Source organism: Antechinus flavipes, chromosome 5 (assembly GCF_016432865.1).
Source record: "Antechinus flavipes isolate AdamAnt ecotype Samford, QLD, Australia chromosome 5, AdamAnt_v2, whole genome shotgun sequence".
In the NCBI taxonomy this organism is placed as follows: domain Eukaryota; kingdom Metazoa; phylum Chordata; class Mammalia; order Dasyuromorphia; family Dasyuridae; genus Antechinus; species Antechinus flavipes.
Genome location: NC_067402.1, coordinates 83,371,167 through 83,393,023, shown reverse-complemented (window position 1 = coordinate 83,393,023; position 21,857 = coordinate 83,371,167). Strand labels below are relative to the sequence as shown.

The 21,857-nt window shown below is 32.6% G+C and overlaps 1 protein-coding gene across 2 annotated transcripts in view; it reads left to right on the top strand.

Moving 5' to 3' along the window:
- The window catches only part of UBE3C (ubiquitin protein ligase E3C), a 176,253-nt gene that overhangs the window by 29,299 nt on the left and 125,097 nt on the right, over positions 1-21,857 (top strand). For both annotated transcript variants that reach the window (XM_051963013.1, XM_051963012.1), the window contains exons 2-8: positions 6,743-6,796; positions 9,640-9,714; positions 10,312-10,458; positions 10,856-10,971; positions 15,385-15,542; positions 18,555-18,708; positions 21,252-21,472. In XM_051963013.1, the coding sequence (XP_051818973.1) occupies positions 6,743-6,796; positions 9,640-9,714; positions 10,312-10,458; positions 10,856-10,971; positions 15,385-15,542; positions 18,555-18,708; positions 21,252-21,472 (925 nt within the window). The remainder of the gene's footprint in view (positions 1-6,742; positions 6,797-9,639; positions 9,715-10,311; positions 10,459-10,855; positions 10,972-15,384; positions 15,543-18,554; positions 18,709-21,251; positions 21,473-21,857) is intronic.

Genomic DNA, 21,857 nt, shown 5'->3' with positions numbered 1-21,857 from the left:
ATACTAAGCAAAAAAATTGGGCTTTGGATCTAGGTTCCGAGGTTCCAGATTCTGTACTCTTCATGCTTTTTCTTAATGTCATCTGACTCATTGATATTTGTAAGAATACCCAACTCCATGTTTTCCCTCTTCACATCTTTCCAGCATTGGTAGTGATGTTTTAAGTAATGTAATAATAATAATATAATAATAATAATAAAACCCATGTAGCTAATATGGGTTCTACATGGGTTTTATTATTATTATTATATTAGTTAAAACATCACTACCAAAGTGATTCCTCTCTCCCTATTTTTATTGTGAATTTAACTGTCATCAATAGTTATTTCAAGATATAAAGAAAAGGGAAGAGAATTGCATCAAATTATGAACTTTTAGTAAATAAGTTTTTTTTTTTTTAAGAAATATATAAGGTTTAGCAAGGTAGCAATTTTTGTGTCACTGTCTCCATTTTGTTTCTTAATGTACATTTAAAATATTTTTTTCCCCTCTCTAGATCTATTATTTCCCACTCCCCTCTACACATTAGACGTTCTCTTCTAACTAATCTAGTTAATCAAATAACAAATTCAAAGTTGGTCATGTCTAATTCTGTACCTCTATTCTATCATTTCTTTAAGAAGGTAATTGCTCTTTAAAATGATTTTGTTGGTTTTTTATTTTTTGGACCAGATATGTCTAATGCAGATCAGTAACTGTTTGAATTTGTCTTAGGGAGGTACCTATAACACTTATGTAGGTAAGTGCCTTATGCTCAGGGTCACACAGTCACTGTATGTCAGAAGCCAGACTTGAATTCAGGCCTTTCTAATTGTAAAGCTATCTATCTGTGACCTGCTACCTATCTGAGTGGTCTATTTTTCTTCATCAGTCTTTTGAAATGATTGGTTATGATTTTGATCTGAGTTCTGAGTTCTTTCAAAGTTGTTTCTGTTCATATAGTCATTGTGTATCTTATTCTCCTAGTTCTCTTTATTTCACTGTATCGATTCATTTAAGTTTCTATATATCTCTGGATCTATCATATTTATAATTTCTTATAATTAGACTTATAATTAGAATAAATTTTTGTTACATTTATATTCTAAAGATTACAGTATTCACTTGTAAGCATTTGTGATGTTTGCTAGGTCTTTGCTACAATAAAAGTAATGATGTAAAATTGTCTTGCTTATCTGAATCCTTTCCCTTTGTCCTTGCTTTCATTTGTTACGTACATGCCTAACAATAGTATTGCTGGGTAATAGGATATGTATATTTTCATGCTTTGGGGTTATAATACTAATTTTTTCCAGAACAGTGGATCCATTTCACAGCTTCACTCACTGTGCATTACTGTGCTTATTCTCTCACAACCCCAATCATTTCTTTTTTTTCCTCCGACAGAATGCTTTTCTTTCAACAATCTTGTGAGGTTGATGCAAGTCTCCTTTTATATACAAGGAGACAGTGTCAGAAAAGTATAGGGACTTGTCTATCGTAATGTATCTGGTTTTTGCTTTGATACCAATTACAAATTCATAATGTTGTAGGACTCCAAATCTTCTCTTCTTTCTGCTACTTTTCTGCTTTCTTGTGAATCTGAAGGACTAAGAAAGAATTTCAGAGCTTTGTTAACATGTGAACAACTTTTTTATGCATATAAATGGAAAAAAAAAAAACTATTTCAAGGTATTTTTATTAGCAGCTGAAGAGGGTCCTCAGTTCCTGACTCAGAGAACTGTGTTTTTCTATTACGTATTGATTCAGTTCAATCTCTTTTAACGTCTGATAGTGATACTAAGGAGTGTTTCGTAAGAGGATGTAGATTTCCTAGACGTCCACTTCAGAAGTTTAGTTTACTTAAAAATCTTCATCTCTTTTACTATATGTAATGATATTTGAAATAAAAAAAATTTTTGAACATGTTTATATAATTTTTTCTTTTAGTAGGACAATTTATTAAAATTAATTTCCTATTAGATAAAATCTTTTACTTTATAAAAATTACATGTTACTTGTAAGCTTTAGAAGTTTTTTGCAGTTTGATCAAAAACTTTTTAATGGGTTTTATGTAATGTTTCAAGATTCAGCTTAAATGTCAATTTCTTTTTTTTTTTTTAAATAACTTTTTATTGACAGAACCCATGCCAGGGTAATTTTTTACAGCATTATCCCTTGCACTCACTTCTGTTCCTCCCTCCCTCCACCCCCGTCCCCAGATGGCAAGCAGTCCTTTACATGTTGAATAGGTTACAATATATCCTAGATACAATATCTGTGTGCAGAACCGAACAGTTTTCTTATTGCACAGGGAGAATTGGATTCAGAAGGTATAAATAACCAGGGAAGAAAAACAAAAATGCAAGCAGTTTATATTCATTTCGCAGTGTTCTTTCTTTGGGTGTAGCTGCTTCTGTCCATCCTTGATCAGTTGAAACTGAATTAGCTCTCTTTATCGAAGAGATCCACTTCCATCAGAATACATCCTCAAACAGTATCGTTGAGGTATATAATGATCTCCTGGTGCTGGTCATTCCTTACAGAACAATAATATTCCATAACGTTCATATACCACAATTTACTCAACCATTCTCCAATTGATGGGCATCCATTCATTTTCCAGTTTCTAGCCACTACAACAGGGCTGCCACAAACATTTTGGCACATACAGGTCCCTTTCCCTTGTTTAGTATCTCTTTAGGGTATAAGTCCAGTAGAGACACTGCTGGCTTAAAGGGTATGTACAGTTTGATAACTTTTTGAGCATAGTTCCAAAGTGCTCTCCAGAATGGCTGGATGTGTTCACAATTCCACCAACAATGTATCAATGTCCCTGTTTTCCCACATCCCCTCCAACATTCCCCATTATCTTTCTCTGTCACTCTAGCCAATCTGACAGGTGTGTAGTGGTATCTCAGAGTTGTCTTAATTTGCATTTCTCTGACTAATAATGATTTGGAACATATTTTCATATGTCTATAAATAGTTTCAATTTCTTTGTCTGAGAATTGTCTGTTTATATCCTTTGACCATTTATCAGTTGGAAAATGGTTTGATTTCTTATAAATTAGAGTCAATTCTTGATATATTTTGGAAATGAGGCCTTTATCAGAACCTTTGAATGTAAAAATGTTTTCCCAGTTTATTGTTTCCCTTCTAATCTTGTCTGCATTTGTTTTGTTTGTACAAAAGCTTTTCAATTTGATATAATCAAAATTTTCTATTTTGTGGTCAATAGTGATCTCTCGTTCTTCTTTGGTCATAAATTCCTTCCTCTTCCACAGGTCTGAGAGGTAAACTATCCTATGCTCTTCCAATTTATTTATAATCATATTCTTTATGCCTAGGTCATGAACCCATTTTGACCTTATCTTGGTGTATGGTGTTAAGTGTGGGTCAATGCCTAGTTTCTGCCATACTAATTTCCAATTTTCTTATCCCCTAAACTGAGGTCTTTGGGTTTGTCAAACACTAGATTATTAAAGTTATTGGCTGTTTTGTCCTTTGAACCTAACCTATTCCATTGATCAACTAGTCTATTTCTTAGCCAATACCAGATGGTTTTAGTAACTGCTGCTTTATAATATAATTTTAGATCTGGTACAGCTAGGCCATCTTCATTTGATTTTTTTTTTTTCATTGAAATTCTTGACCTTTTGTTTTTCCATATGAACTTTGTTGTTATTTTTTCTAGTTCATCAAAGTAGTTTTTTGGGAGTCTGATTGGTATAGCGCTAAATAAATAGATTAGTTTAGGTAGTTTTGTCGATTTCTTATAAGAGGTTTTTCCTAGTATCTATAGCTGTTGGTACCCTCAGCTCTAAGGTCACTTTCCATCTTTTCTGTATTTAATCTTTTAAGTCCCTGTTTATATTTGTATTGTGTGGAGGATTCTTTTTTCCTTTTTTAAAAAAATCTATCCAACACTTAGCTCAGTGCCTGGGATATAGCTATGTAATAGATACTTCTTGATTGATTTTTGTATGATGCTTATTATTTCATTTTAAGTAGTGGGTTCTACAGGTGTCATCAAGTTGAGATTTTTAGAGAGATGTGCCTAGAAGCAGGATTTGAATCCAAGTCTCCTAAGATTTTAAGTTCAGGGTTTTTTCTTCTATACTATACTAGGTCTCATAATAACTCACATTTACCTAGTATTTTAAGATTTATAAATAATTGCTTTACAACAACCCAGTGACTAAATGTTCTTGAAGAGCCCTTCTAATTCCCAGTCCTTTGATACTTTGATCCTTCTAACATCTAATGACTTATTGTTATCAAGAGCTCTCTACAGGTATTATTAGCTCTTCAAACAGTTTCTTTCAGATACTAAATTCTTAGAGTCTATTTTGACCTGACTTTGTTAATGTAATGCCTATGTCTGTTTCTTATCTCCTCAGACCAGATTAAAAGCTGCCTCCAAAAAAGTAATTTTGGGGGCCTGGTACTGATTGCCCAATGGTTCTTTAATCTATTTCTGTTAAGGGTTCTAGTCGTTCAGATTAGAAACCTCAACTTCCTCACTCTCACTCATCCTACATATCTTAGTTGCCAGATCTTGTTTCTATCTATATAATATCTCTTGCATCTGTTTCTCACTTAGCTACTATAATCTAGCCCTTATTACTTGTAACATCCTTCTAATTGATCCTACCTCAAAACTCTTTCCCTTTCAGTCCCACTGAACTGAAAACAATTTATTTTCCTATGTCTGCCAAAGATTTTTTCACAGATTTGACTGAGTCACTATTCCTAAATTGTAATGGCTTCTGATTATTTGAAGGAGTACATATAAAACCATTTAAAACCTTCTACAATCTGGTCTAAGTTATTTTTCCAGTTATTTTATTGCATGTATTCTATTTCATAAATTCGGGCGCCCAACCATATGGCCTAGTTTTTGTGCTTTGTTATATCAGTACTTACAATATACTCTTTTCTTATCTCACTTGTAAATCCATTTGGTCCTGAAGATTTTTTCTTAGGGAGTTCATTGATTATTGAATTTCTTTTTTCTAAAAAAAAAAAAAATTCTTTTTTCTAAAAGGAGATTATTAAGTATTCTAGTTCCTCTTCTATTAATCTGGGAAGAAAGCCTTCATCTTTGTTTCACTGGATTGTTTAGTTTTTTGGTTTTTGCCTCTTGCCTATCTTTTTTAAAAAAGTGTTTCATGTCTTTGCAATGGACTCTTTGTTTCATATGCATTTTTTTCATATATATAATTTTCTCCCAATTACATATTAAAACACTTTTAAAACTTTTGTTTTCCAAGCTTTATCCCTTCCTCCATCTGTCCTCCCTGAGACATTAAGCATTCAGTTACAGGTTATAAATGTGATAATCACATAAAACATTTCTATATTAGTCATTTTGTATAATAAGACTCAAAACAAAAGAACAATTGTCAGTTCTTTCTTTAGAGGTGGGTAACATTTTTCAACAAGAATCCTTTGGAATTGTGTTGTCTTAGCCTCTTGAGAGCAAAAACAGTTGTTTTGCTTTTATCTTTGTATTGGCATATAGAAGGCATTTAATGAATGCTTGTTAATTGGTTGCTTTGAGCAGGTTTATAAATACAAATTAAGTATTTGGAATTTGGCATGTATTGCTGAAGCCAACGCTAACTTTATATTCACAGACTAAAGAAATAAGAAAAATTTGAAATATTTATTTGATTCCAGTTTGAAATTTTATAGGTTTCTCATTTCTGTGTTTTGTTTTTTTAAACACACAAAGAAACAGGTTTAAATGGGTTAATTTGCCCACTAATACTCTTTTCATAAGTTGTTTTTGCTTAATATCTTCTCTTGTGTTTTCTTGTGCTTCTCTAGTGCTTCTCTAGTGACTCCTTATTTTCTCCAAGATTAAATATAAAATTGGCTTTTTTTTTTAAGTGCCTCATAATCTGGACCCTTCCTATCTTTCCAGTTGTATCTTATTCCAATGCAATCCAGTTATTATGGCCTCCTTACTAATTCATTTTCCAACTCATTCGTTTTTATTGGCTGCCCTGTAAGCCTGAAATTTTGTTCTCCTGCCTCCTTTTGGCTTTCCTGGCTTCCCTATCTGTCTCAGCTAAAATCCCATATTTGGCAAGAAACCTTTCCTAGGCCTCTTTAATATTAGTACCTTCCTTCTGAGACTGTCCTGAGCTTATAGTGTATCTATATTGTTTGTACAAAGTTGTATAGTATTTTGCATGTTGTTTTCCCCATTAAACTGTGAATTGGGAACTGGGTGAGGCTTTTTGAAGGGGGTGGGGAGAGAGAGATTTGGTTTTTGTTTTTTCCTTCCTTTGTATGCCCATAGCATACTGCTCGGTATGTCAAGTGTCATCTTTTTTTTTTTTTTTAACCCATCTTTTGGGTTGTCTTGGATAATTTATTGTTTTGGCTAAATTCTTTGGAACTCTGACTAGTATTGTTAAGAATTCCATTTTTACTTCTATGAAGAAATAATTTTCAGTGACTCTATTTTCATCAGATGTTATTAGAAAACCACTGAAACACAAAACCTCTAATTTGCTTTTTGCTCTGTATTGTGCTTTAATTTTACATTCTGTAAAAATGAGCATTTTCTGTCATTCATATCTGTGTGATAAAGTAGAATTTGAAAGCTTTAAAAATGTGGTAGTGTTTTTAAAAAATTGTTGAATGAGTAAATTTACTGGATAGGTCTTTCTAGCTCAAGTCTTGGGATTTTTATAGAGATATTTGAAAGCAAAAAATAATACTTCTCTCCTTTGTATTTTGGTTTTAGGAAGAAAAGGCATCTCTCTTGCATCGTACTCAGGAGGAAAGAAGGAAAAGAGAGGTAAAACAGGTTTTATGAAGATCTTTAAGTTATATTTACTTGTCATAGATATACATTTTAAAACCAGATATTTAATAAGTACCCATTGTTTGCAAGGTGCTAAGAACTTCAGATACAGACTGGGAACTGGGGCTAATGGTTAATTATATTACCTTAATATTATATTACTTATTATATTACTTTTAATTATATGTGCTTTTCTACTAGAAAACATCTGGGAAAATGTTTTAAAAAGTAGTTTCTTAAAATAATAATAATAATAATAATAATAACTGACATGCCACTTCTAGGTTTGCTGATCTTATTTGGGAATCTAACATTACAAAGAAATGGGTATTATTACTTCCATTATACAACTCAGGAATCTGAACTGGCCGAGGTCACTTGATCAGATGAGGTGTCAAAGATCAGATATGAACTTAGGTATTCCTTACAACAACAGCGGGAAAACACCTCCACCTCCTGCCTCTCCACCACAATCAAAAGGATTGCCTCCTTTTTGTGATTCAGAATATAAAAAGAGAAAAGAAAAGTTATGGACTAACTTGCTTATTTGTTTAGATACAAGGGTCCTCAAACTATGGCCAGATATGGCAGCTGAGGACGTTTATCTCCCTCACCTAGGGCTATGAAGTTTCTTTATTTAAAGGCCCACAAAACAAAGTTTTTGTTTTTACTATAGTCTGGCCCTCCAACAGTCTGAGGGACAGTGAACTGGCCCCCTATTTAAAAAGTTTGAGGACCCCTGGTCTAGAAGATAGGTGCAGATACTTTGGCGATGTTTCTGGCTTGTATCCAAACTATTTCAATAAAGTGACTTATCACATGAATTTTTTTGTTTTCCAGTGCATATAAATGTTATGTTTACAATCTACTGTAATCTGTTAAATGTGCAGTGGTATAACTAAAAAAAAATTACATATTTTAATTAAAAATTACTGTATTGGCTTAAAAATGCTAACCATCATCTGAACCTTCAGCAAGCTGTAATCTTTTTTGCTGGTGGAGGGTTTTGCCTTGATGTCAATGGCTGCTGATTGATCAGGTTGGTGGTTGCTGAAGGCTGGAGTAACTAGCAATTTCTTAAAATAAGAAAACAATGAAGTTTGTTTTGGGGCATCTATTCAGTATCCAGTTTCTTGCCATTACAAAAAGGGCTGCCACAAACATTTTTGCACATGTGGGTCCCTTTTCCTCCTTTAAGATCTCTTTGGGATATAGGCCCAGTAGAAACACTGCTGGGTTAAAGGGTAGGCACAGTTTGATAATTTTTTGAGCATAGTTTGAAATTGCTCTCCAGAATGGTTGGATCTGTTCACAGTTCCACCAACAATACATTAGTGTCCCAGTTTTCCCACATTCCCTCCAACATTTGTCATTATCTTTTCCTGTCATCTTAGTCAATCTGAGAGGTGTGAAGTGGTACCTCAGAATTATCTTAATTTGCATTTCTCTCTCTCTTTTTTAAATGCTGAGGAAGAACTGGGCACATTTGTAGCAGAAGGACACTGAATAGAGAGAGATAATACAACAAGCTCTCCAGAGGGATGGGATTGGTCATATGAGTAGAGAGCTTGCAGTGGCAAGAGTCACTTCTTTCATAGTTATCAGAGCAAAGTAGGAAAAATGGGAAGTGAGATTGGACCAGCTAGCATTAGTAAGTACCTATTTATGTGCCAGACACTATGTTAAGGGCTAGGGATACAAAGAAAAGTAACCTACTCCCTTCACCACTACTCCTGCCGTTCCCCTATTCTTCCTGTCTAAGATCTTTAAGAGCTCTGTGTGTGTAAGATATAACATGCAAAGAATTATATACAAACAAAAAAGATGCAAGATAAATTGGAGACAGTATCAAAAGGAGGGCACTAAGATTGAGCAGGACAAGAAGGATTTTTTTTGTGAAAGGTGGGATGTTAGCTGGGACTGTGAAGGAAGCAAGGAAGCTATGAGGTAAGATATGGGAGGTTGAGGACAGCCAGTGTTGAGAAAATGTAATCTGTATGAGTAACTTGAGACTAGTGTCATTGGATGGCAGAATCAGTGAGGAGATTGAAAAGGTGTGAGGAAAGGGAAAGGTATAAGCATTTATTAATCACTTACTTGTACCAGACAATAGGCTAAACACTTTAGAATATTGTCTCATTTGGTTCTCAGAACAACCCTGCCAGGTCATGAGCCTGTGTGACTAGGATGGTAGTAATAGGGAAGTCACCATCTATACTCTATAGATAGAGGGTTTGAGGGAATAAATAATAACTTCAGATGAAAGGCTTTAATATGTAGAATTTGGGAGAAAAAAAGTTCATTATGAATTGCTTCAGTTTCCTTGTAAAGTATGAGGCAAGGATTTCTATTGAGTAGATTGGTGGAAGAGAGTGTATAGGTAACTTAGGAGTTTGGAATAGAAGCCTAACAGAGTCAGTTACAAAAGAGTAGAACTATTGCTGTGGAGAAGTAAGTTGAGATTAGACAATACTAATTTTTACTGGATTCAGTTAACATTGTAATGTGACTTCTTTCAGGAGGATTAAGAAGAATTAGCAGTAGTATTCCCAGACTGGCTTTGGTATGGTGGGACCTTGGTCAAAGCAGTTAATCTCTCCAACCTAGGTTCCTTATTTTTAAAATGTATAATATAGGAATAGTAATAATTCTTTTTCCTACCTCACAGGATTCTGGTGAGAATAAAATATGAGATCACATTTATGAAGGCTCTCTGAAATTATTAAACATTTCTAAAAAGAAAGGAATATTAGTATCTGTATTAGTTTTATAGTCACTTTAACTTTATAGTCACTTCAGTTCCTACCAGTTGAATGATTGTTTCTTTAATTATTTAGGAAGAAAGGAGAAGGCTGAAAAATGCAATAATTATTCAGTCCTTTGTTCGAGGTTATAGGGACAGAAAACAGCAAGTAAGTATTTTTTAATACTATAAAATATTTAGGAGAAAATGTGTAATTTTTTATTTTGCTATGCCTTGGTTACTACTAGTTATGTTTGTTTAATATGTCTATTAAAATGTAAGTGAAAAGTTATGTTTTTTCCTTAAAAACAAATTTTCACTAGAATATATAAGATTTTAACATCAGAGCTGTTGTTTATATGATGACATCTTTAAGATATTTTTAATTTTAACCTTAAAAAATACTTTGAAATTATTTTTGCATGAAAGAATAAGTGAAAACAGAATAATACAAGATGTTTTTCCTAAGATTTTATGAGATAGTTTTTTTGTTTATTGCTTAGCAACAGTTTGAATGCAGATAACAAAATATAAACAGGTTAAAATTACATATAAACAGAGCTGATAATAGAAGGAAGCTGTGGATGATTATGTTTTAGTAGGTATTTAAGAGCCTTGTATTACACTGAGTTTTTATTGAACTTCTAAAGATAAGATAAATTAAAAGTAATAGCAACTTAATTGTTAATATTCCCCATAGTAATAAAAATAGTTTAAAATTAATTAAGGATATAATTGAAAGCTTGTACTTTTTTTCTTTTTAAAGTATTCTATCCAAAGAAGTGAATTTGATCAGTGTGCTAATTTGGCACAGTCTGGTGGAACTTTTTCTGTTGCTAATGGGCCCAACCTGACCCTTTTAGTTCGGCAGCTTCTGTTTTTTTATAAACAGAATGAAGATTCAAAACGTTTGGTAAGTTTCTACATAAAACTTTACAAAGTCTTTAAATATTTTGAAATAGCCTTTTAAAGTTGAAGTATTAATTGGTTAATTAAAATATTGAATTGCTTTTCTAACACATGAAGTAAAAACTTCTTTGTTAACAAGTCTAAGATTGGTTGTTTTGTTTATCAAGTTTACTAATTTATAGGTTGGCAATATTTATGCTTAAACGTTATTTTAAGATAAAAACTTTATACATGTTTAGTAAGTATGAACTCATTTTTAAAATAGATTTATATGCCTATTGGTGATTTATATCACTTCTAATTTTGTTGAGGTTTATAATATAGTATAGTCAGAAAGTTACAGGAACATAAAAATTGTGCTTAAATATTTTTATTAATTTTAAATATGCATTTTGTTTCAGATATGGATGTGTCAGAATTTAATTAAACAGAATTCTCAGTTCCTTAAGCAACTGGATGGTCCTGACAGACTTACCTGCTTATTTCAAATAAAGAGGCTATTGGGCTTATGTTGCAGGTAAAGTTCTTATCATTTAACAGTGATTATAATAGAATATGTTAATATCTTTTCCTTAAGAGTTCTTGTCTTATCTTTTCAGGACAGTGGCTTAACAATGAAATCTTTTTGAGGTTTGAAAAAAAATTTTAGTGTTAGACAGAGCCCCCAATTATAAAATGTAGACAAAGATATATCTGAAATGACTATATTTTATTTTGAAGAATCCATGGAAATGCTTTTTAGATCTCTGGATTTCCACAGAAAGAAGAAATTGGTTCATTGTCATTGAAGGTTATCTTTGCAGTGACACTTTTGTCACTGTTTAAAGTCCCTACTGGAGTTTCATTTGTCGTTTTAAGATAGGTCTTTCTTTTCTTTTCTTTTTTTTTTTTTTTGCCACAATATACATATGTGAACTGTAAAAACCCTAGTTAATTTTCATGTCTTTTAAATTTAATTTAGTAGTGAACTGTGAATTGCATCTGATCTTTATGCACAGCTCTGAATATGCATGAACATGAGACATAAATACAAAATTTAATAATTTTTTAAAAATCCTTTCAGTCTTTTTAAATGCTAGACCTTCATTTATTTATTTATTTGTTTTGGGAAGCTTATACAAATCATGTATTTAATTAGGCCTGCTCTTAGAAACAAATTTCATTTTTCTTTTCTTTTTCTTTTTTTTGGCTGAGGCAAGTGGGGTTAAGTGACTTGCCCAGGGTCATACAGCTAAGATGTGTTAAGTGTCTGAGACCAGATTTAAACTCAGGTCCTCCTGACTTCGGGGCTCATGCTCTATCCATTGTACCACCTAGCTGTCTCCAGAAACAAATTTCTTTTGTCCTCAGATAATACATATTTCTTTGGGACTTCTTGGTCTTTCCAGAGAGTCTATTTATACAATCTTATTACAGTTTTTCAGGTAAACAGAAAGTGGGAATGCAGAAGTTGACATGGAACCATAAGATGAATGGTTTAGTTTGAAACATTTATTGAGCTCAAATATAAAAAGGTGTTCTTCTCTTCCATTCTGTTGGTTTTCAAGGAATTTCAAAACAAATGCTAATCATATTTACTATAACTAATGTGTCCTTGAAGATAATAATCTTTAAAATATAATTAAAATGCTTGATATTTCAGAATAACAGTAATTGTTTTTCAGACTTTTTGAGATCATAGCATTGCTTCATGTCTATAATTTATGTTGATACTAAATTGGTCCTTTCCCTGTCATTTTTTTATACTGACGTAATGAATTAACAATAAAGATTTTCTGGTGTTCACAGTACTACAATAAGCATTGTGGTGAAATGACAGAGGAAGAACAGACATATTTCTTTTCTTTATAATTTATAGTTAGACTAGATTCTTAAATTTCATAGTTTTTCAGAGTTATTGTTAGAGTAGAAGCTCAGTCCATTAAAACATCAATTGGTATTAGTGACCTAAAAACTTAAAAGTTATACTGAAAGTGCTGCATATTTATTGCACCTAATATTCTGTTTTCAGATTTAGTATTTTAATTTTCTGAATTTTTTGCTAGTAGTATTCCCTCAAAGATTACCTACAATCTTCTGTATATTTGTCTTACAGGTTTTAATTTATATATGTTGTCTTTTCCTTGGAATAGAAGCTCTTTAGAATTAAAGACTTTCATGCACAAACATGCATTTGCATGGCAAAGGTGTTTTCAAAATGGTCAACATTGGCACAATTGTTACTTTCACATTTCTTATTACATTTATTGGCTTCTCTGTAATTTGTAAGTTTTTCTTGCCAATTGATCAGCATTTTTGTTGTGGTTAGTGATAATCATATTCTAGTTAGCTAGCAGTTAGTATTATGGCAGATAGGTTCTGACTTTGACACTAATAAACAATTCCAGTAAATTTTTGGGGTCAGGGATCTCGTTGTTTTTCTCTGTTATCTGGAAACAATCTGGATAGATCATTTGCAGAAGGGTAGTTTAAAATCAAGTTTTCTTTAATATACTTTATCCCACAGTAGTATGTCATTCTGCTGAAATGCAAAATATTTGTACATTCCTCTCCAAGGAACAGATCCAGATTAACAATGCTAGTCCAAAGCACATTTACTAACATGAGGCTTTTCTAGCCAACTGATATCATTTCATCTGGATCTTTGCATTCCACACTGAACATCTAGGGGGATAGTGAATTTATCTTCAACACCTTTGGGCTCTGTTTTTGTCTTCTTTTAAAATTCACCTTTGCTACATTGGCTTCTCTGCTGCTGCCAATCTATAAGTGGTGGCTGTGATGTTTTCTGACGTTCGAGCAAAGGCATTTCTTCTGAATTCTGCCTCTATTTACTCATTTTACCCTTGTTTCATTGCTGTTGCTGAGGTTCTTGCTCCTGCCAAACTTCTAAGGCAGTAGACCTCACTGTTGGAGTTTCAAGTCAAAAGGCCTGGTTTTAAATACCAGTTGTACCACGTTTAGTAACTTTTTTGATCTAAAGGAAGCTTCCTAAACCTCTCTGAATTTGTTTCCTCATCTGTAATCTATAGATGTTGATTTTAAAGTTTCCTTCTAATTCTAAATCCTGTAATCTTGTGAATGTAGGCTGCATCCCATAATAAAATCTTTGAAAGGTAAAACAAAATGACTACAGGAAAAAAAAATAAAGTAGTGAAAATTATCAAGAAAAAGTTTGTGAGTTTTTTTTTTTTTTTTTTTTTACATTTTTTTCAAAGGAAACTATACAAAAACAATTTAATGTCACTATTTGTAATGGGCTGAGGCTTGAGTTGATGCACTGAGGTCCCAAGCACATGAGGCTAAATAGTAATTGGACCATACTCTATTAATATATAAGTTTGGAGAAAGAATGGCCCCCACCCACTCTTTGTGCAAGTCCTGATGTGTTGTATAGGAAATGACGATTTTGGTGGGTGGAGTCAGGGGAGTGGAAAAGGAAGGGGAAGGAGAGACTTTTGGTATTGCTTTGCCACGGTTTGCTCAGCTCACATCTCTCTCTGCTAGCTGGCTTCCTGCTTGTTTCTCTTCTTCTTTTTGCTTTTTTTTTGCTGAGGTAGTTGGGGTTAATTGACTTGCCCATGGTCATACAACCAGGAATTGTTAAGTGTCTGAGGCTGGAATTGAACTCAGGTCCTCTTGACTTCAAGGCTGGTGCTCTATCCACTGAGCCATCTCCTTCCCCTTCCTCCTGGCTTCAGGGCTGGTGCTCTACCCACTGAGCCATCTCCTCCTCTTCCCCTTAAAATATCATATAATGGTTGTAACTGATAGGTAGTCAAGCCTAACACTGGTCGCATCCATTGGATGTCTCCTATCAATTTCTGAAAATCATTTAAGGTATTTAGCTACTCTGTTCTTTAGGACAGTTTTTGTACTGTAAGCACCTTAGGGTATACTTCATATCCTAAATATTGAAAAGGAGCATGTCTTTGAATTTTCTCTTCAGCTATGCCCCACGTTGGGCGCCAAATGTAATGACCGCGTATTTAAAATCAGCTGGAGTCAGGAATTCAGGTTAAGGGAAAAATCTTCAATATTTATTGAAGTGAAGATGTGAATAAAGATTGCAATAGCAAATATAGGCAAGAAAGATTGCGATAACAAATATAGGCAGTTGCGACAGGAAGCCAGCTAAGAGAGAGCGACGCGAGCCGAGCCAACCGTGGCAATGGCAATTCCAAAAGCCTCTCCTCCCCTTCCTTTTCCACTCCCCTGCCTCCACCCACCAAAATCGTCATTTCCTATACAACACATCAGGACTTGCACAAAGAGTGGGTGGGGGCCATTCTTTCTCCAAGCTTATATATTAATAGAGTATGGTCCAATTACTATTTAGCCTCATGTGCTTGGGACCTCAGTGCATCAACTCAAGCCTCAGCCCATTACAACTATTTTTGCTTTCCTTAATTTCTTTGTTTCTCTTCTTGATCATCTCGGAGGATAGCTTCATAACTTTAGGTGGTACGTCAATTTTCTTTCCTTTTTTTTTCTTTTTTTCCCCTGAGGCAGTCGGGGTTAAGTGACTTGCTAAGACACTTAACAACTAGAAGTGTTAAATGTCTGAGACCAGATTTGAATTCTGGTCCTCCAGACTTTAGGATTGGTGCTCTATCCACTGTGTCATCTAGCTGCCCCAGATATTTTGGTTTTCTTAAAATCTAGATTTTGGAGGGAGGAAAAGTAAAATATTGGACCAGGATGAGCTTATAAACATCTCTAGCAAATTATATATTTATTACATATATGTTTATATATATTACATATATGTCTTTATATATTCATAACATATACATATAACTTTTGCAAGGGTAGTCTGGAATAGAAGATGAACATATTCTGAATTTTATAAAGTCAGAGATACTTTTTTTGTTACATATGATGGAGTTCCTGCTGTTTAGTAAATGTGTTGATTCTGTTTCCTTTACAGGTTACTACAGAATTGTAATGATGACAGTTTGAATGTTGCACTTCCTATGAGAATGCTTGAAGTATTTTCATCCGAGAATACATATTTATCTGTTTTGCAAGATGCCAGCTATGTGGCATCATTAATTGAACAAATTTTGCACTACATGATTCAAAAAGGTCAGTAATAGTGGTATAGGAGTACTATAGTCTTTTTGATATGTATAAGTAAATGCAGGTTAGATCATCTAACCACATTTAAAAATATATTTGAATAAGTTCTATTTAAACACTGCTTTAGAATCATTATTTTGTAAAAGAATTTTTGAACTTCTTTTGTTGAAGAGAGTACTATGTAAGATGTAAAATTTTGACCTTTGCTTTGTAGAGAAGTTACAGATTTATTTTCTTTCTATATTAGAAATGAGGCGATGTTTACTACTCCAGATTCTGTTCATATTTTCAATATTGGCTAAAAGGACTCAAAATACACTGTAACTTTCAAAAGATGAGACTGATTTCTGTTTGTGATTTGAGGGAATTAATTTCAGAGAGGCAGCCTGCTGTATTAGAGAGGACACCTAGATGCTAGTCTTGATTCTATTGCCACTTGTTAGTCACATAATTAGGACAAGGAATTTAACCTATTTAAACGTCAGTTCTCTTATCTGCAATATGAAGATAATGATACTTTGTAAAGTATATAATCCTTTGAAAATCAGAAAATACTATATGGATGTGAATTCCCATGATCACTTTTATTGTAGATATAACATACAAACACACATGCAAGAGATAGTAAATATACATATTTATCTATGTTTTTAAATACACAGGCAATATTTATGTATATTATGTAATATATATTCCATACATTTAAGCAAATGTTTAACAATTTTAAAATGCATACTACATGTACAAACTATATATTTATTTCATACACATCTAACAAACTATTACATATGTCACATGCCATAGTGTGTGGGTGATTATTAATATCCTGATTACAGGATATTATACACCTTTATTTAATAGATTAGTATTTTGTTTAAAAGTAGACCTGATAAAAGAAAGCCTTATTGAAAGAATGGCACAATAACAAGAATGTGTCAGGAATTGGTAAAGCTAATTTATATCTGACTTGTCTCTAGTAAGGCTTCTCCTAAAATACTTTCAGTATACAAATTTATTTTTTTGATTTTTCAAGATTAAAAAAAGTTCCATTTGATAAATCAGCTAGAGTATCAACAAACTTTAAAGGAGTTTTCTTTAACATGTAAGTTAGGGATAGTTCTTAAAGGTGCTGATATGATTGGAAAATACCTGTTAGAATTAATAATGAAAATAAAATTTTGCGAGAATTTTTTTTTAAAATTTTCTTAGATAGTAAAAAGCTAAATCTAGTAGATTCATCTTCTCCTCTCCTTCCCCCCACTATACTTAAATAGCATTGCAGTGTTAATGTAATAAAAATCAAGTTGTATGGATGGCAAAATTTAATATTGAGTGTATATTTTCAATGTATGTTTAGGTTTATGTTTTAATATAAGAATGAATAGTGCCAGCAAGGAGAATAATGCTTTGTTTTAGTTTCATTGAGGTATATAGTACAACTTTTACCCCTATAGAAAACCCAAGAGATTGCCATTTGCCTTTTGTCACACACAATTGGCATTTGATTCAAACTCATAACTTGACTACATTTTTTTCCATTTTGTCATGCTGCCTCATTTGATATCATTAAATTAATACTTTTCAAAATTGTTTGTAGTATAGCTCTTTTCAGTTATGCTTTAAAACGTAAGTTGTTATCTGAAACTATTAGTGCTTAAAACTGTAGCATTTTATAGTTTTTATATTTTTGTATATTTGATATTCTGGTGGTGTTCATAACAAATGGTTTTGATGATGTAAATATTATTAAAAATGTGATTCTTTTGAAGCATAGTAGTGTTCTCTTAAAAATTCGGCTATTTTGACTTTTATACTCTGAAAAAGTATTGTGTTTAGCTTTTTTTTTTTTCTGGTTTCAAATGTAATAAATATAATGCCACATCAAAAGTGATTTTATAATTAAATCTTACTGTATTTTTAGATTTCTGTTTATATATGAGTGTTTAATATTATGTAAGAATATAAAATGCCCAACATCAGCACAGTGTTTTATTTAGCTTAGTGTTCTGTTTTCATTATGGACAGCAAAGGACATTTTGACCGAAAGTCATTATTCATTTATCTATCTAATGTCATGACAAAATCTTTAAGGGGAGAAACAATTTAAAATTTCAGCTCTGTGATTCACTATTTAGGTGACTTTGGGTGAATTACTTAACTGTTTAACTTTTTAGTTTCCTTATTTGTGGAAAAAAGAGGAGATTGAATTAGGTGTCAACTAGGACATCTATGTCCCTTACTATGATCCTAAATCTCCTTCATTGTATTTATATTGCTATTTTTCATGTTTAGAGCTTGATACTACTGCTAATCATTATGATATATATCTATTATTTTAGATGAAGAGAAGTGTAAGAATCATATGAGGCATTTTTGGTCACATTTCTCATCAAATAGACTGTTAGTACTTATTGTCAAAAAAAAAAATCCCAATTTATAGAAAAACAGAATTAAACAACAATAAGCAAATACTAGTAAAATAATGGATATAATAGGGGACATTTTTAGAGCATTTAAAAAGTTTCCAAGGTCCTTTTCATGCTTAATAATTCTATTACTTTATTGTGTTTTATAAGCTTTATACCAATTTGGACACAATGTCAAACTTCTTGGTGAAATTATGATGATAGGTTTCTAATTTGTATGAAAGTATTATGAGGTTTACTAGTTTTACCTGGCATACCTCATTCATTAAATTATAGTCACACTCCTTATATATGGTACTCAGATTATTTAGTTTGGATAAATGGTGCTTTGAAGAAGTGATGCTTCTTACAGTATATATATTATATAAATATGGGTATGGATATACATACACCACTCTTATAAAAATTAAAGTTTAGAAAAGGTGATATAGGTTTAAACACATACTACTGCTTCTAAAAACCTATACTTACTTTAAATGGGTTTTTTATAGATTTATGGAAAGTCTACTTATGGAAACTAAGTCACTGAAAACTTTTTATAATCTAATTTTGAAGTTTTAGAAATTTGATTATGTAATTGTGTTTCTTTCAGGATATTACAGGTCCCTTTATTTGTTAATTAATAATAAGCTTCCACCAAGTATTGAATATTCTGATGCATCTCGAGTTCCTATAGCAAAAATTTTATTGGAGAACATTCTGAAACCATTGCACTTTACTTATAGCTCCTGTCCAGAAGGCGCAAGGTAAGATTCGGGTAATGTGCCTTAATTTTGTGATTTTTATGACATCTACACTAATTGTATGACTTTAAGGCAAATTTATCATTCAGAACTTCAGTTTCTTAAATTAAAAAAAAAGATTAATTTATTTAAAAGTAAACATTAAAAATAAAAAAAAGAAAAAGATAGACAAGGGAAAATTAAAAAAACATTTACAGATTTATTTAAAACTAAGTACAAAATAAGAAAAAAACAAAATAGAAAAAGATAAAATGGTTATTTTCACAGTCACACACACACACACACACACACACACACACGCACACGCACCTACATCCATATATACATGCATACACACAAAACACATGCATTTACATGTACATAGACACATACCTAAAACAGTATTAATAACAATCTTGGGGCAGCTAAATGGCACAGTGGATAGAGTATCGACCCTAGAGACAAGAGGATTTGAATTCAAATCTGGCTTCAGATACTTAACACTGTCTGATCCTGGGCATGTCACTTAAACCCAATTGCCTCACAAAAGAAAAAATAAAGTTTTAAAAACAAACAATAATCCTGTACAATTGTAGCTCTGGCATGTTTGAATTATTGTTATTATTTTGTTATAAAATTATCTCTTTTGATCTGGGGCTTTTGAAATTTAGCAATAATGTTCCTATGTGTTTTTTTGGTAGGATCTCTTTGAGGTGATAAGCTTTGATTTTTTTTTTCCCCCTATTTCTGCTTTTTCTTCTTTCTCTATCATGTTAGGATAGTTTTCTTTGATTATTCCTTATATTACTGTGTCAAGTTTCCTTTTTTGGTCATAGACTTCAGGTAGTCTGATTATTATTTTTTCTTCTTGATCTGTTCTCCAGAGCTATTGGTTTTCTTATGTTTCACATTCTCTTCTATTTTTTTCATTCTTTATATTTTGTTGTGTTATTTCTTGGTCTCTTACAACTTCACTGATTTTCTTTTTCTTTTCCTTTTTTCCTTTTTTTCTTTTTCTTTTTTTGCTGAGGCAATTGGTGACTTGCCAAGGATCACACAGCTAGGAGGGGTTAAGTATCTGGGCCAGATTTGAATTCGGGTCCTCTTGAGTTCAGGGCTGGTGCTCTATCCACTGCACCAACTAGCTGTCCCTCAGTTCTAATTTTCTAAGAATCATTTTCTTTTAAGAAGTTGGTTTACTTTTCTTTTCTTGGATGATTCTTACTTTTTAGTTTTCCCCCAATCTCTCTCATTTGATTTTTAAAGCCTTTTTTGAATTCTTCTATAAATTCTTTCTAGGCAGGTAAAGGTACTCTTTAGGCTAGAAGAAGCTTTTTTTACTCCTCCTCTGAAGATGAACCAGTCTCCCTATTACCATAGTAAACTTCTTTCTATAGTTCAGTTTTTTCTCCTTTGTCTGCACATTTTTTTTATGAGGACTTATTAGTGTAACCACTTCTAATTCTGGGGTGGGTGGGGGGATGGTGCCTCTGATTTCACTTCAGTTCTCTCCTCTGGCCTGGAACCCCAAACCAAGCATTACACCTTCCTCCACATGGCTGCAAACAGCAGCTTCTCTGCCCCATGGCTTCTGAACTTAACAGGTGTGCTGGATCCTTCTCCTTCAGAGCTGAGTTAGCTGGGGCTGAAGCTGAAATTCCTTATCAGAAAAGATTCCCTCAATCTTCTTTGACTCAGACCCTGATTCCCCACACTTTCTGAGAGGTGATGTTTCTATGGTTTGGGCTGAGACTATCTCCAAATCCAGTTAGCTTCAAAGTTCCCTACTTGCTGTTTCTTTGGGGCTAGTCTGGAAGTGTTTATACTTTATACTGGTTGAGGCTCAATCTTGTAGTATTTTCTTCAGGGTTTTTCAGTAGAATCCCTGTTCTGCCCCAAGTCTTATTTGTTTTTCATCACCTGTATTCGCTGAGGCACAATTTTGTTTTGTTTGAGGGATTTGAGGGGGGGCATGGAGATCTGGAGAACTTGGAATTTTCCAACCTATTCCACCATTTTCCCAGAATCCTCTTCCTGTCCTCCCCTTTTCTTTTCTTTAAAAAGAAGATTGGACTAGATAAATGCCAATTTCTTCCAAGTCTAAAATTTTCAGATTTTATGATCCTAAAATAATTCTTCTATGGAGGGACCATGTGTACATCATTTTCCTGTGATGTTTATCATATATGATTACATATCAATTACTTGATATTTCCGAAGTCTTGGAAGCTGAATTTCCTAAAATATAAAATGAAAGTAATAATTATACTACTAGTCTCAAAGGATTGTTTTGTTTTTACCTTTGTAAATCTTAAACATTCTATTTTCTTAGACTTAATAGTTTCTGTAGAAATATGAAAAAAAAAACTCCTAGTATTCAGTTTAATTGTGAAAAGATAGAATCTAATTAATTTTATAATAAACTAGTTTGTAATATTGGGTGGATCAGTTTTGGTTGATTTAGTATTAATGGATTACATAGAAATATATTAATATAGTTTTGTTCAGGAAATTTATGGAAAAGTTGATTTTGTTTCAAATCATATTTTTTCATTTTTTTTTTTCAGGCAACAGATCTTTGCAGCCTTCACAGAGGAGTTTCTGGCAGCACCTTTTACAGATCAAATTTTTCATTTCGTCATTCCAGCATTAACAGATGTACAAACCATTTTCCCATATGAACTTTTTCTGAATGCACTGGTGGTAACAGAGAGTAGATACTCAAAAAAAAGTGACAGAGCACCATGGCTTTTCTACTTCGTTTTAACTATTGGCGAAACATATTTGGGTATGAAGACAATCGTATACACACACACACACATACACACACACACACACACACACACACACACACACACACATATACAAATAGTTTAGCCATAAGCTATTGATACTCTGTGGGGCTTAAGGAAATAGAGGAGTTTGGGGAGTGTAATGGAGGATAAATATCACTTTGTAAAGGGATTGTTACCTCTTTAAAAAATGATGTCCTCATAGATAGTTTTAATTTATAATGTGCCACTAATGGAAATTTTGTGATTTTTGTATGATCATTTGGCAAAATTTTTTAGGATCATAAAGATCAAAGACCTAAAAAAAAAAAAAAAAAAAAAAAAAAGATCAAAGAAAAGTATTTTCAAGTATAGTTAGATGCTTCTAAAACTTTTTTATTT